This window comes from Emydura macquarii, unplaced genomic scaffold (genome assembly GCF_026122565.2).
Source record: "Emydura macquarii macquarii isolate MOO-44397 ecotype Brisbane River unplaced genomic scaffold, CSIRO-AGI_Emac_v2 contig_18, whole genome shotgun sequence".
NCBI lineage: Eukaryota > Metazoa > Chordata > Testudines > Chelidae > Emydura > Emydura macquarii.
The window spans coordinates 12,664,531-12,681,141 of record NW_027130155.1 but is presented as its reverse complement, the minus strand read 5'-3'; the positions used below and the strand labels follow the sequence as shown (position 1 = coordinate 12,681,141).

The 16,611-nt window shown below is 39.8% G+C and overlaps 1 protein-coding gene across 7 annotated transcripts in view; it reads left to right on the top strand.

Moving 5' to 3' along the window:
• The window catches only part of NYAP2 (neuronal tyrosine-phosphorylated phosphoinositide-3-kinase adaptor 2), a 101,546-nt gene that overhangs the window by 35,910 nt on the left and 49,025 nt on the right, over nucleotides 1-16,611 (top strand). For 6 of the 7 annotated variants that reach the window (XM_067561817.1, XM_067561895.1, XM_067562074.1 and 3 more), the window contains exon 2: nucleotides 6,245-6,543. In XM_067561817.1, the coding sequence (XP_067417918.1) occupies nucleotides 6,303-6,543 (241 nt within the window). In that variant the 5' untranslated portion in view covers nucleotides 6,245-6,302. Of the gene's footprint in view, nucleotides 1-6,244; nucleotides 6,544-16,611 lie in introns of those variants that run through there. The other variant, XM_067562153.1, reaches the window with a different exon arrangement.

Sequence of the window (16,611 nt, the reverse complement as noted above, 5' to 3'; positions counted from 1 at the left end):
GTCTCTCCTTACTCAGAAGGAGTAAGGTGCTATCACTACCATAACTTTCTTTGATGCTGTTTGGGTTCCCATAGCCAGAACAAGAAGTCTCTTTTTGTAGAGGCAGAGCACAGCTCTGATAAAAGTGCATGCAAAGGTTCTGTGAAAATAATATAATACCTTGCAATTCTATAGTGTCTTCTAGCTAAGAACCTCAAAAGTAGTGTTAAATATCAGATATAGGAGCACAGAGGGAGAAAAATAGGTATCTTACAATGGATATAAAGTACCTAAAATGAATGCTTGTGCCTGAGGCATGAAACTAATAGATTATAGGTCTGAACTAGTAAGAAGGGAAAAACATCAGGGCAATGGTAGGTGGACTATTTGGAAGAAGATGTGACTATACAGTATTTGAATTTCCTGGGATTTAAGCAACCACAATAATTTTGAATCCCTCCAGCTTTACTCAGAACTGTGATATTCTAGGATATTGGCAGTTTCTAAAAACAAAACAAAACCCCACATAACTTTGCTGTACTGTACAGCATTTTAATTCAATTTCTGCCAGTAGCTAGCTAATTTCCATAAAATAAAGTAACAGAATAACTTTAAACCCAGTATTTGTAACACACAATAGGAAAAAAGAGAGACTTCACTGTCTGGCAAGCAGTCTCTAAATATTAAGCAAATGCAACCATTTCTATTTGGCCAGTATTTCTTCATTAATGTAAGTTCTCTGCCTTAAGTATTCAACTTCAAAGTTTAAGAAGCTTTTTATTATGACTGAATGATAAAGCAAAGTGGAAATAAAAACCTACAGAGTATTAGTAATTTTTTTTATTATTTATTTATTCATGATATTTACTGCTTCATTTAAAGAAAGGTCAGCATCTTTGTCCCTAATTCATCCAATAAGAAGCTAGCTAGTGTTCTGGCAATGTTCAGTGGCCCAAAAGGGGCATGGCCAAGTGAGCTGCAGGAAGCTCATATTACATACTTAGCCACTGTAGGACATTGATAGGACATACAGTGGCTAAGAATCATCACTTTGCTCGAAGTCTATAAAATGGAGTGGTTTACATGATTAAATTTTATCACCGTGCAGTTCACTCCTTACCCTAGTTTTTTTTTTTTTGCTGACAAATGTACAGCTTTTATTTTTATTTTGTTTTTGTTTTTTAAATTACTTAGGCACATTTTATTCTTTGTCATAGAAGCCATTGAACCTGACCAAGTTCAAATAGAAACTTCCCAAGGGAATAATCAAAATCTGCATTTCCATATATATTAATAAACTGTAACGTTTTCAGCAGCTCATATAATACAAATTTGAAACGAGAGAGAACCTATTACGAGTACAATGGAGAGCACAGGCTCTTTCCTGTCAAACGTAATGGAGTGAGATCATCTACACAATTATTTCTAGTAGCTGTCTCAATATTCCTTTATGCAGCAAAGTATATATAAATCTTTCTCAGTCTGCTGTGCTGTAGCTGGACATTCTATCCCCAGCCTACTCCTTTATTTACTAGTTGGAGTACATAAATAAATTCTTTAATTCTCTCTGGCTCAGTAACACCAGTAAATCAATGCATTGTAACGTCGGAGACCCAGGTCCAAAATGACTTCATTGAGTTTGTTTTTTTGGGGGAAGACAAAAGTAAATGGCAGGGCCAGATCATTCTGATTTCATTTATACTGGTACACGTCTGGAGTGATTCTGCCCACTGTGACGGAGATATTCTGGATTTTAGCTCATATACCTGAGAGCAAGATTTGGTTCACTGCCTCTAGTGATTGGGAGAAAAGGCCCAGGCACAATACTAAAGAGCACCCACTGCTTTGCAGTTAACAAATTACATCAATAGTATGTGAAGGGTATTAACCTTTTGTAACAGTGTCATGTAATGGGGACTGGGAATGGAAGGCCAGTCTCTTACTGCATTTGTATCACACCTTTGATATAGGTGGTAGCTTTAGAAGAAGCTGTGGACTAAATATATCTTTGGGGAACTCCAGGGATGAATTCGGCCTTGTGTGCCTGCTCTACTAATACAGGCCATTGTGGCGGTTACTAGTGTATGTGGGTAAGAATTAGCTGCAAAATGAAGAAGTGTCTTTTGCTCAGAACACATCAGGTTTGTTCTAGCTATTTCTGTGCATACCTCTGCGTTACAGGTGTAGACACTGCATACTTCCTGTCGGGGTAGGCCTCAGGAAATCTTCAGTAGTTAGTATCACGAAAAGTGTGTGTATGCATGAGTGCATTGAGCGAACTGAAACCAACACCTTTTCCTGGTAGGTGCTGGACTTTATTAAACTACCCAGTGTAACTTATGGCATTGGCATCCTCTTAATTTTGTGTGTGTGTGTGTGTGTGTGTGTGTGTGTGTGTAACCAGTAGTAAGCACCTGTTTCAAGAGTTGGTGCTGAGTGCTAGATATTTCAAAGTGACCTTCAAATGCCCACTTCTAGGCCAAATGAGAGGCTTTCCATGATTTACTATACTATAACAGTACCCCAGCTTTTAAAGATAGGAAAAGGCCAAAACAAATCCAAAACCTTTTGGAGTGTCAGAATATGATGATTTGTCATATAACACACACTCTTATTTTGAAAATCAAGAGGGAACAGAATTTTTTTTGGGGGGGGAGTACAAGATCATTCAAAAGTCAGATAAAATCCACATGCACTTGTCCTGGTTCTACAATTTCTTTGACAAAGAGGAAAACCACCCTCACAGTGGATGTTGTGTACATGAATATCTGTGGACAGAATTTGGCCTGTGGAATACAATCTAAAGTGAAGTGAAATAATTACTTTTGATTGGCATAGTCTATTCAGAGCACTGCAGACGTGTATGTGTGTGTGTGTGTGTGTGTGTGTGTGTGTGTTTAATATTTATAAATACAGTAGAATTAAGGATTAAAGTAGACCTCCTACCTGAATCCTTCAGTATATTGAAATGGTAATCCTCTATAAATAATGTGACAGGCATTTTTTTGTGGTGGAATATCAAAGGATTATATTTTCAGAAAAAAATTATGCAAAGATTAGTGGAGGTACAGTTGCTCATTTAAATTAGCCAGAGGTTGGTTGGTACTTTTTAATTATTAATCTTCAAATTGTGATGGAAAACTTCTAGTTCTACCTTTTTGGGGGGGGTGTTTGTTTTTTGGGTGTGTTTTTGCTTGAAAATCCCTCTGGAATTGACACTAATTAGAATCCCATAATAAGGTGGCCGTAAACATGTACAAGTTTATGTATATGTGCATCACTGCCTCTAATGGATGGAATATGTCAGACATATTCAATTTCTAGCCTTTTGTAATAGACTTTCCCTCTTGTTAGAAAAGAGAATATATGTGGAAATAATACTGTGAACCAATAGATTCTCCATTAGGTCATGTGATAGACTGCTGCTTTTGGAGCATATAATCATCTATGTGCTATTATCTCATCTCAGTGAATATTTGATATAAGCTGTAACTAATCATCTCAAGAAGTGTTGTATGTAATATATACCAGAAAATATGGGTTCTTATAATTCCCTAGGAATAAAGAGCGGGAAGCATAATGTTATGCACAGGGCTTGCTCACTTCTCAAGTGAGTTGTAGAAAAATGGCCTTAGCTTTCTGATACAGAGGTATATTCATTGCAAGATCTCTCACTCATGATTATCCCAGTCAAGGGCAACTTCAAAGAGGGGACTAATGGGGGAGAAAGTTAAACATTTTACCTACTGACAATAAGTATTGCGTGGAAGTTCTATGTGCTGAGATGAAGGCCTTGTGGTTCAGGTGTACGTAACTGAGTGGGGGGGTTACAGATCTAATCCCCATTCATTTTACTGTGTTGCTAAAGGTTTTTAACTGAAACCCGCTGTGTGTTTGCATTCTGGAAATATGAGTGTCAGTAACAACAGCATTCCAGAACTGATAAATAGAGCAGGAACAATACTGTGTGTCAGTACTGTCATCCCCAGTGCATAGTGGTGCCTGTCTCGGTACACTCTATTCCGAGTCAGCTGAGCTTGCCTTCTCATCTACCTATGATTTACCTAAATTGTTCTGGGTTATTTTCTCTCCTGGGAGTCTGGGCTGCATTCCCATTATCCACTCATCTTCCACACTTGTAACTCTCCACATTGTTGCTGCTCACATGGCAGATTCATGTGGATTTGATGGGATAATAAGGTGGAGTTTACACTCTCCTGTATGAGGGTAAATTTTGGAGCATTTTCCACTTGAATTCTTCTTACTCCACAGGGGTTGATTAGACCTCGTGATTTTTATTTACGGAGGTGCATGTTTGTCTATAGTCATAAATGAGTACCTGGCAGTACAGATCAATACATGGTGCTACATTTCTAAAGTAATACTCTTTTTTGTTAGACCCACTTTCTCTCTCCTTCCTAAAAATTCAGCTCTAATGTTTGGTGTTTGGGATTTGGCTGTGGGAAGGTTCTTTCCCCACTGCTATAAAATCTGAGATGAATCTAAGTACTAAGAACTAAAGTTTCAGCATACAGCAATATATCAAAAACTTGATATGGTCACACAGATTGATAAAATGCACTGATTATATCTTGCCGGATGTTCTCACAGCATACAAAATTTAGAAATAAACAGCTTGTTACTATAAAATAACATGGGATGAGAATTTTTAATGTTTTGTTGTTTATTATTTGTACTATAGTAGCACCTATGTAGCCCTGGACACAGGCCAGGACCTCATTGTGCTTGGAGCTGTACTAACCCAGATCAAAAAGATGACCCTGCCTCAAAGAGCTTACAATTTTTTATAGTCTTCATATTTTCATGTGGGATGAGGGAAAGTGCTTGGGATATGGCAATAAATATAGATCTTACATTATAACTTGGTTTGTGACTTGACAATGATTTCAGTGAACATCCCTATGAAATTTTATAAACCAGAGATAAGAGGGGAAAAAGCTATCTAGGAAACCACTTCTTTTTTTAAAAAAAAATCAAAATGGGATACATAGAAAAATATATTTTAAAATAAAAGTTAAATTAAGTATTTAAAGTAATATTATTAGAGGGTTACAACCCTTTAACTGATAAAAATGTAATAGTAGTATTTGTAGAATTGTGGTAGCTATTCCATGGTTGGTCAGTTTCAGCTTTCCTTTCTGACTGATTTTTAAATCTCCCCCTCTAATTACTTCAGGGAGAGAGATTCTTCCTGAAAATTTGCCTATTGCATCTCATCCCGAGGGTGGCTGTTTCCTGCAAAGTTTGGTAAAAGTCAGAAGAGAAGTTTTAATGCTATGATGATTTGAAAATTTTACCTGACATTCACTTTTGAAGACTTTTCTATGATGGCCTATAATAGCTACAGAATGGTTTGGCTTGGTTTGATTTTTAGCCTTGCTGAAGAGAAGTGACTTGCATTTTGCTGAAGAGCTAGAAGAGAAATTAAAAAGGTTTAAATAGCTTGTGATACTCCCCACTGATGTAGGATATATGGGCTCATTAAAGCAGGATTATAAAATAAAGCCAATGAGTAGGTAGGTCCCTGGGGAGAAAAGAAGATCTGGCCCAAATCAGCCATGACATGCCAACAAGTTTGGGAAGCAAGAAGGAATTGGGAAACTGAAGGACCTAAGACCTATGAGAGGTTTTGCAAGTTAAGGACAAGTTTTTTCTCCATCTTGTCATTGTCAGTTTAGGCCCACCTCTCTTAGAGCTGGTCAATATTTTTGGAATGTAAGAAAAAAAATCATGTTTCAAAATTTTGAAATATAAGAAAAGTATTGAATTTTTTTGCATAATTTCCTCCTCGTATGCACATTTTCAGGCTATCTACTGAGCTGGTTAAAATGTTTCAAATTTTAAAAGGGGAAAATGAAAAATCCCAACATTTATCCCCTTTTGTTGACTATCTCAAATTTCTACCCTATGATTTCTAAGGTTAGATCCATATGTTATTTACACCATTTTAGATCAGAGTACTTTGTTGGACTTACTGTGGATTTACACCATTGTAATTGACCTCACAATCTGTTTTTATTTTCATTCTCTGATTAAGTTAGCTAAGTGCACAGAAAATTTAAAAAAATAAGAAAAATTTCTATGGAATAGGGGTATGGGTTTTTTTAGTCTATCACTGAAGCTTTTTTTTATATGAAAGCTTTTATGATGATAATAAAAATTAGTATCTAGAGGCCCCTTTTCTAGGTGCTATTCAAATGCAAGTAGATCCTTTACCTGTATGTGTATGTATTTTCTCTTACAGCATAGGAGGAGAAGTCGCAAGAGGAAATGAAGGAAGCTATGTGGGGAAACATTTCCGCATGGGATTTATGACAATGCCTGCTCCTCAGGATAGATTACCACATCCTTGCTCTAGTGGCTTTACTGTGAGATCCCAGTCTCTTCATTCGGTTGGTGGTACCGACGACGAAAGCAGTAGCTGCTCTCGTAAACAACCTCCACCAAAACCTAAACGAGATCCCAACACTAAACTGAGCACCTCATCAGAAACTGTCAACTCTGGAACAAGTAAAAGTGGGAAACTACCGGATAGGACTGAAGGTAATTATTTCAATTATTTGGAACACATTGTTAGAGACCCAGTGTTAAGGTCAACCTATTAATAATGTTCTCCAGAAACACTGCAAATGTGTTACCTGTAGTGTATGTAACCATGCCAGTACTGTTTCCTAGATAAAGGTACGTTACAAGAGTACTTATAAAAGGAATGTCTTTGAGAGCTATAGCAGTAAAATATTGCCCCTTCCAGATATGGTTTGTATTGGCCAGAGGCACGATAGGCTTTTGTTAGGAATGCTAAGACCACCAGTATTAGATTCATTAACTTAGAGGGGTTCTTGTCTTTCCCCTGATTTTCCCTCTTTAGGACAAAACCTGTGACCTCTCTCTCCACCCCAACCACTCAGAAGAAGTGAAAAGGAGGCAGGATACAAGGTCCTTCCTTCCCTACCACAAACTGTTTATGAGGGGACAAATGATTAGGATCTTTCCTTCCTCCTCCCTATGATAGAATTGTTTTCAATGGAGCAGGAGGCCAGCTATGCTCCCTGCTGGGAGACATCCAGCTGGCTCTCCTTCATAGTCTGAGCTGTAAAAGGGACCCCTTAGGGTCAGAATGCCTCAGGTTATTTTTGGACATTGCTGGTCTACTCTGACTCCCCACGGTACATATCCTTTCTGACACTTGGTGTAGTATATTGCTCTCCAATCAGCCAATCAGATTTTTAAAAGGTAATAAAAAAATCTCAGCTATCCTAGCTCAACTGGCTATTTAAAGACAGATATTAAATTAGATCATAGATTTATCTCTCACATATGTTGGTGGGTATAATCATCTGAAAAATGGAATTTATCATGCATATTTCATTGTCTCTCTGCCCACAGATTCAGTTTCAGCTTTTAGCACTCCAAACCCAAGCTTTAAACTGCAGCCATTTAAAAAACTAAACTATTTGCCATAATTTTCCTTCATTTCCTCCAGAATTTATCCTCACTATATTTCACTGGCCCAATGCCCAGAACAGACAATAGTCAGTCTTGTATCACTGACAGGTCTGATATCTAGTGGCCTTTCAGCTATTTGTGATATTGGATTGAGGAAATTCCCAGTTTGCTAATGGGGTACACAGCCCCCTAACTCCCTGTAACCTGGCACGGCCCTTTAAGATTTTGGGAGGACTTTATATATGCAAAGACTAGGAAATAAGAGATGTTAGTAGAGAGGAAGCCATCCCAGGATAAGTAGTGTTTGAGAGAGAGTCAGTTACTGTTTCTTTAAGAACCTGGGAGCAAACCTTGAACCTCCTAACCAGGGACAAGAAGCCAACTGAGACACTTTCCCACAGACCCAGAGTGGGTGCCAACTGGGGTGACTAATGGAGTGAGTTATATTTTATAGAAAGACTTAATAAATCAGACCCCATAAAGGGAGTACGTGTTTTGAACCAACCTCATCTGGGTAAGTGACTGAAAGAACTCAAGGAGTGCAACACTAGGGTCACTAGGGAACATGCAGGGTCGCTAGGGAATACAAGGGGACATGCTGTAAGGTAGTGCCCTGTGACACTGCCCAGTAATGGTACCACCTCAGACTCACGCCATACCAAAGGATATTAAACCTTTAAACCACACCAGACCATCACAGATTCTCTCCATACCTAAGGATAACACACACACAGCAGGAACACAGGAAAAAACAAATGAAACAGTATATTCCTTCACTATTCTAACAGATAATCCATGAGTTTATCCTTTGGCGTGATATAAAACTTCTGTCAGTTGGCATATTGTTTGATATCACATGTATTAACTATCCTGTATCTATTCAACCTTTGCCAATTCCAAATATGGTACAATTAGGCTAATATGAACAAGTTCCTGAAATTTTTGCAGTGAAAGGACCCAGTAGCCTTAACAGATGTTCTAGCTGCATAAAAATAATGGTCCTCTTATTTGGGCCCAGTTTTACATGTGCCAGGGTCTTCACTGGAGAGTTTTCACTGTACATATACAGTGCAGGATCAGACTTGCTAGTAGTGCCCATGGTAAAATCTTCAAGTCATAGGGTCTGAGACCTACTCAAGAATGTCACCACAAGTTATTTGGATATGCAAACTGAGGCTTCAAAACAGCTTAGGTGACATCAAGGGGGGAAAAAACCCTTATCCCTTTCACACTCCAAGGTAAAGTGTTTTTGTTTCTATGGCTTGATCTACACTGGCCACGAATTTCAGCAGCAGTCGACGGGAGATACGCAAGCTACATAGAGTAGCTTGTGTATCTCCTGTTGACTTTCTAACTTCTACCTACCATGGTGTCCCCACTGCGCTGCACGAGTGGGAAATGCCCTCCTCTCGACGCAGCGCTACTCTTCTTGTGAGGCTGGATTAACGGCGTTGACTTCTGGGTTCAATCTGACCTGGCCTTTGCTGCCACTCAGTTGAATCCACAAAATTGATCCTGCACTGCTGACAATGCTGCCAGCAGGGTAGACATACCCTATGAGGATAGAAGTTTTCATAGTCCTAGAATAGCTAAGACATGAATATGTTTATACACGCACATAGGAGGACATCTAAAACCTTGTACATCTCTGGTGAAAGTGTAGAAGTCCATTTCTTCATTAGAAAATAGATTCAATATAATATTTAGTAGTATGATATTATAGCTAGCTTAATCCATGACCATGGAATGATCACTGTTGCTTCATAATTAGCCTCCCCAGAAACCCTCCACTATACGTAGTTTAAGAGAACCTGGGAGATTCTGCCTTAGTGGGCCTTGTTTATCTAAGCTGCCTCCAAATTTTCACACCAGGTTGTCGTGTACTACCCATAAACCCTCTTTGAGTTCAGCAGATTCTGAAACAACATCTTTGCAGATGTGGTAGTCTAGAGACTGGAGTAGGTCTGCAGTGTACCTTATCTGTGGGAAGCCTTAGATGTACACCCCTTAAGTGACCCATGAGTATGTAGGTCCACATGACCACATTTTCAAACACTGTTGTCTCATATATTGTGCCCAAATATTTGTATGCACATCTGTTGCACACATACTCTGCCTTTTTATTCACAAATGGATGTTAGTCACTCATATTTTGCATACTGCATACAAATAAGAACCTGTGCAGCAGCTCTTTCCATAACTATGGAAAATTATGAAACACAGCCATTGTTTTCTATAAAAAAAAGTGTGGGATTTTTGCAGAGATGTTTGCACAAAAATGTTGCAGGTATACTTTTAATGGCAACACACAATAATTCCAACTTCAGGGTCTATAACATGACCCACTGCCTACTTTGGAAGGAAATTAACTTCGCAGCTGACCACTGGAGAGATTTGTTAATATCATCTTTAATAAATTCTTTATTTTCTTTTTACCATGTTTTATAATGGTCTGTTTTGAAAAAATTATAGCACTTCTGTCTTGTGGCCCATTTTCTCTTCCTCTTCCTGATTCTGGTGAAGTCAAAATATTGAATCTGTCACATCAGAATAATTTCCATAGCAATAGATGTTTTAAATATGACTGACAGTAGGTAAGAGAAACTTGACTGGGAGATAGAAAGTCCTTCCTTATTTAAAACAAAAAATGCATCAGAAACAGAAATGTAGTGGCTCCATAAATTGCTTTTTGTATAAGGGTTCTTGTTTCCAAATTTGCTATAGTGTGAAAATGTTTTAACCTGTGCTGACACACACTAGCCTAACCTCATTATACAGCAGGGGTTCTCAGACTAGGGTTCATGACCCATTCATGCTGGTAAGGATTGCATGGCCTGGGAAGGGTGGATCATGACAACCTGAAATATTTTCAAAGGGGGTCCCAACTAAAAAAAAGTTTGAGAACCCCTGTTATCCAGCAATGTGATGATGCTCCAATTTGTGTTTCAACACAGTATATTCATAGTGTCTGTGGTTTAGGGAGCAATTTCTAAGATAATGAAATGTCTGTAACCTCTCTAATTTGGTCGGTATATTTCTGTATCTCTGTGTACACTATCAAGCTATATTATTCCTCCCTTCCTCCCTCTTTACTAATTAAAGGGCCTTCATCATGTGACATTTGTTCCATGTGTTTGGATTTATAAAACCGAGCTGTTGCAGAATCTAAGGCCATCTTTCCATGGAGCTTTAAAATTCCAATAGAAATAGCTTCTTTGAACAAATATTCCTGTTTTGCAACCCATATTACATCATTGTCCTAGTGCTTGGCAACCTCAGAATGATATTTAGAAAGTAAGCTCCTTCAGGGTGAAGATGTTATCTTGTTCTTGGTCATATATGGCATATAACAAATAGAAAGAGGAGTGAAACTGGTGTATTTTCAGGCTTAAAGAAATACAGAAGAGAATAAACAGTGACTGTGTTAGCTCTTAGGGACAGAGTTTTGTGTTGTGTCTGTGTTCATACTTGGCACTGCTGTACTACAAATCATTAAACAGTGAAAAGCAAATTAGATTTTTAAAAGTTGATTTTTGTTTTAATCCTTTGAAATGTTGTTAGTAAAAAGGGTGAGGAATACACAAGAGATCTTTCTTTTTTTAACCTCCCAGGACGGGATTTCCAAAAATGCTGAGCTTTGGTCTCTCTGCTCCCAAGGGGAATTTTACCATTGACTTTCAAGACTGACCTAACTCTGCACGCATTTAAAGTCCTCACTTATGGTGTCCATTTAATCGTGTGTGTGTGTGGTGGCGGGTCTGAATGGTCTTTGTGAAAGAGGCAGCCACTCCGCTGCTCTGTAATTCGGTGTATCTTCTGCTCAGTAATCTCTGCAAGTGGTCAACTTGTGGAGGACATTTAGCTTTGAAGAAAGGCAGTGACTAATACTGTAATTGGAGCTGTTTGAAAGGCAGTGCCTCTCATCAGTTCCCAGTTACCTACCCACCCAGGGTGTTAACCTCCTACTATGAGCTTAAACTTTTGCCACACTAGATAAACAGGAGATGGACTGAAATGGATTTAGAGCTTTCAGTAGTTTTATGCAGTTCTCAATTCCGTTTGCTTCCTACATTGGCTAATAATTTATTTCAAGATTGTTTCCTGGCTCATAACCAGCTTTTTCCGTCCTAGTTGTGTGACTGTTAATGGAAGAAATATGTCAGAAGATGCTTATTATGCAATACATTTTTATCCATTCCCTCTTTCCCTGGCTGCTGCTTCATATTTAAAGGGCAGTGTTCTTCCCTGACTTACCCCTTGTGTAACCCTATAGCAATGTAGAATGGGTATAAATCAGAACAGCATTTGGCCTGCAATAAGTATTCACTCCATATTCCTGATGATCTTTTTCTGATAACATTTTGCCAGGATCTTCACCCTCCTGCTAAGGTGAACTACTCTTAAATTACTTATTGCTCTTCCAAGCAACAGCCATGCAGCGGGGTTGAGAAGGTGTAGCACCTAAGTGGGAGTGGCTGGAGACACGGGGGGAGATTTTCCAGATGATAGCTAGCTTCCAGCTCCCACTGAAAATTAATGGGAGTTGACTCCCTAACTAAACATCTGTGCCATTGAATCTGTCTCCACAACTATACCTAAATAGGGCAGAGGTAGACTTAGTGCCTTCAGCAGTGCTAGAAAAATGCAACCTCTTTTCAGAAAACAAAAACAAAATGCAGCATGCATTTTCCCCTAGCTCCAACCTTCAGGCCAGAAAGCCACACTGCCCTTTCTTATTCAGGGATTGCAAACAGCAGGATCAGGTTCTGCTGATTTTTGCTGGTGGGGACAAGGAATATCTCTCTAACCCTGAATGGACCTGCCCATTCAGAGGCAGGCACAGTTTGGCCCTTAAGCTGCAATGGTTGCTTGTCCTCAGTTGCCCGGTTTCTAACAGGAACTAACAGCAAAGATCTCAGCCTAGCCATTCTGTTAGCACTGAGATATGTGGTCACCAGAGGTTATCACCTTCGCTTATTTTTAGCTGAGGTTGCCATTGCAAGTCTAGAATCGCAGTTTCAGTAACTGCCTTTCTGCTTGCAGACTCCCAGAGCTGAATTATTATTTTTTTTCTAGGCATCCCACACCACATTCTGCTCTGATGTATTTTCTGGTCTCTCAGATCAGAAAAAAGGGAGCAAAAGCAGAGGTTCCAATGTGGCTATAATAGCTTTTTGCCTGGAACAATGAGCTCACCATTTTTTTTTTTCCCCAAGAAATTTGTAAACAAGTTTTGAATCCATACAAGAGTATCTTCTGCCACTCGAGACGCACATGCATAGTCATTAATGTTAATGGAAGTCCTAAGCACTGAGTGGAGAATAGACTGTGCAGTATTAAAACACATGACAATCTAGTTGCCAGCTTGGGAATTATCCTGTGCCGGGGAACTGATTGCTTGTACTGTAGCTGTGACATATGAGCCTGCACTAGGATCTGTGTGCTTAATAGCTTTTTTTTTTTTTTTAATTTGATGAAGTCACTTTATACATTTCTATTTTGTGTGTACATTGCTCATTTTGAATGTGAAATGTCACCCTGCGTAAAAAGAGCACAAGATGAGAAATACATCCTGCCTGCAGTATCCATAAATGTATTTATTATACTTAAGATACAGTATGTTTAACCTAGTATTTAGATACACACAGCTGATATCTTTTCATTGGGGTTGTTTGCACCTCAGGAAGCCATAATAATGGGCCTTCTCATGGTATTTCCACCAGCCACAATCTGAAGTGCTGTGAGAAGACCAGATCTTGGATTATTTTAGTCTACTGAATGTCTCTCAAAGCATTAAAAACCTCTGGAAAAACAAGGCTTGTGTTTCCATTGTCTCCTTGCAAGAGCCAATCTGAAAATGTTGAAAACAATGGGACTACTCAAGTAAGGGTTTGCAAGATCAGGTTCAAATATTAAAGCCCACATAGATCCTTAGAGCTTATCAGTTGTAATACCTATGTCCTGCAAAAACTCATGGGGAGCTACAGGAAAGAGAACAGAACACAGCTTCACTCATTATTCCATAGAAAATAAATTAGATTTCTATCCTTATACCTTTCCCCTTACCTTCTTGTTCAATTAGGCTCTAATGCTACTCCCATTAAAGCTAATGGCAAAACTTTCATTGAATTGAATGGAGCAGGAGCAGGGGCTTAAAAGCATTTCCTTCCTAAGGACTTGATCATGCAAAGTGCTGAGCACCCTTAACTCACACTGACTTCAGTGGGAGTTGAGGGGGGCTCAGCCAAAATGAGCCCTAAGGGATTTTGTGCCTGGTGCCTAGTAAACCTACGGACTATTCTCCATTTTGTCACTAATTTGTATCTAATCACTGTTTGAATATAATCCTCTTGGTTCGTGCACAAAGTTGCCACTTTCATACCATCCACACAGCTTAATGCTGGGTGGCATCAAGCGACAGATGCCTGACATGCTGCAACTGTGTTTGGCACTTCACGCTTTTCAGTTTATAAGCACGCGGTAAATACAGCAGCCAGTGCTACGTTGAGATAACATGCACACTAGCGCCAGCTAAACTGAACACCTCCTCCTCTCCATGACGCCACAATGGGCCAGAATGGGACTTTAAAAAATGCAGATGCAAAACAAAAAATAATTTGGTGGCAGTGTTAGTGATTCTTCTTCTTCTTGTTGTCATGTCCACAAACTGCTTCCAACTACAACTGTGCTTAAGCGATTGCCTGATCATTGCACTCCGCCAGGTCACTGGAAAAATATTCGTGCTCACGCAGCCAGTATTGCAGGAGATGCTTCATGTTTTGAGGCTTTCTGCTGCAGTCACAGATATGGGGGCCAGTGATGTAAGCCGCACTTGATGGTTGCATCTCTAGCCCAGCCAACTCCACCACAGAATCAATTACAGCCATATAATCGAGGGCTGATCTGCACCGGATGATAGGTGCAGGACTACTGGGAGCTGGAGCAAACAGGTTTACGAGGTCGTTCTCTACTCCTGTTTGCCATAACTGAACACTTGTCTGTTTGGATGACAATGTTAGGGATTTAACAATGGCAAAACAACTTTGTTGTGACTTCAGTCAACTTGGAGTCAGTGTTTTAAAATATAGCAGATGTCCTAGATCTGCATATAGCCTTGTGTGCTCGACTCTACTCGTAACTTCCTGGCGTATAGCAGGAGCAGCAATACCTGCGAGGATGTAGAAGTTGTTGATGTGGGTAGGCTTAAGGCATCCTGTAATATAGCAGCAGGTGGTATTATGTGCAGGGTCAAGCTTCTTTGCATGAGGGGATCGTATCCATGTGTTCACCAGAGGAATAGCAAAGTGCCAGTGCTGTTGATTGCAAAGTGGATGGGGCTGCACTGCACTTTGATGTGACCAGCTTGCTGAGAACATTGTTTCAGATGCTACATTTTTGGCTTTAGTTTTCTCAATGTCGGTTCTAAAGGACAGTGTGTGTTCGACTGTAACACCAAGGCATAGCGGGTTTGAGGGTTTATGGACTGAGTATATTTCGTTCTAAGCCAGCTGATGTTGAGTTCACATTTGGTGTCTCAATTTTTTACGTGAAATGCACTGACGTGTGTTTGCAGGGTTTGCATGCAGTTGGGTGGCTGCATAGTACTTATATAAGCTAAGTACATTCAACTACTCTCTCCGATGCCAAATTCCTTGTACTGTGAGGGGATGCACAATCTGTGTAGATAAAGGTGCTTTATGCCAGAACAAGTTGGCTGGTGGTTTGTGTTGAAGTTGAATGATGTAGGTGCTAAGACATTACTTTGTGGGAGGCCATTGGCACCATTTGTCACAAAAGTTCACAAAGAAGCTTTTGTTCTCTATCATTGTCTGTATTAGTTTCATGAGATGGTGATTCTTCGTTACCATTAGCACTCTGAAAATTGTAATGGTCACTGCTTTGAACTATGGGCATCTCAACTGGAATACACAAGTTCAAATTCTAACTCAGTATATATTCCGTGGAGTGTCACTGTTGGGCCTGCACGGGATTATAAAAGAGGCCAAAATCCAGACTACGATACATTTGACATTTTTGTTGTCAAACTAAAGACCATAATTTTGTGTCCATTCTTTGATGCAATGTTAATTCTTTTCAAAGCTTTTTTGGTAACACCTTTCAGAGATGATCAAGAATATTTTTGTCAGTAAATGTTACTGAACCAGTTAGCATGCAAATTACTTAAATTATTCCAGCTTTTCATATGATTGATAGAAAAACAAAACTTCATATGTCTAATGCTGGGCTCAGATGTGCCACTCGTGATGTATGGTTCTATGTTCAGGGTGTGGGGGGTAGAATTGGGTGGAGCTCGGAGAGGAATTCTGCTATGTAGAATCCCTCTGGATCTCCGACTGGTACAGGTGGAACAGCAGGTGCAGCTGACTCCCCCCACCAGTACCAAGCCAGTATCATTTTAGGTGCTAGTGCAGGGTGGGGAGCAAGACCATTCCCCAGGCTTACTCACTACCCCCTGACCAGGGGAACAGTCCCAGTGCTTTTTTGGCTACAGATACACATACTTTCACTAGCTCTCACTGAGCCAGCGTGGGTATAAATAGCAGTTTAGCTGCAGTAGCACAGGTAGCAGGAGCAGAAACATGGCTGAAACTTCTGGGTATGTACTTTGCATGGCTCAGCAATGTCTCTGCTGCCACTTACCTGTGCGACTGCAACTACACTGCTATCTATACTTGCGCTAGCTCCAGGAGAGCTAATGTGTTCATGAGCAGGGGAATCCCACCTAGCTCACAGTACAGATGCAGCTTATGAATGACATTGCACCTGGCCCTTTATTTGTTTTCCAATAGTATCTAGAGGCCCCAGCTGAGACCAGGGCCACATTATGCTAAGCCATGTATAGCAAAAGACACAGTCCCTGCACTGTCGAAATCACAATCTAAATAGATGGGGCAGATAAAGCATGAGAGAAAGGACATAGTCATCACTGTTTGTTAAGAAGCAACTTGCAGAAACACTAAGGCCCAGAGCCACAAAGACATTTAAGTTCTAAATTACATGGAAGTTAGGAACCTTTGTGAATCTGGGCTTAAATGACTTGCCCAAGCTCACCCAGGAAGTCTGAGGCAGAACTGGGAACTGAACTCAGTTCAGTGCCTTAACAGAAGATAGTCCTTCCTCTCCTGGTCCTAAAGTGGGCCTTAT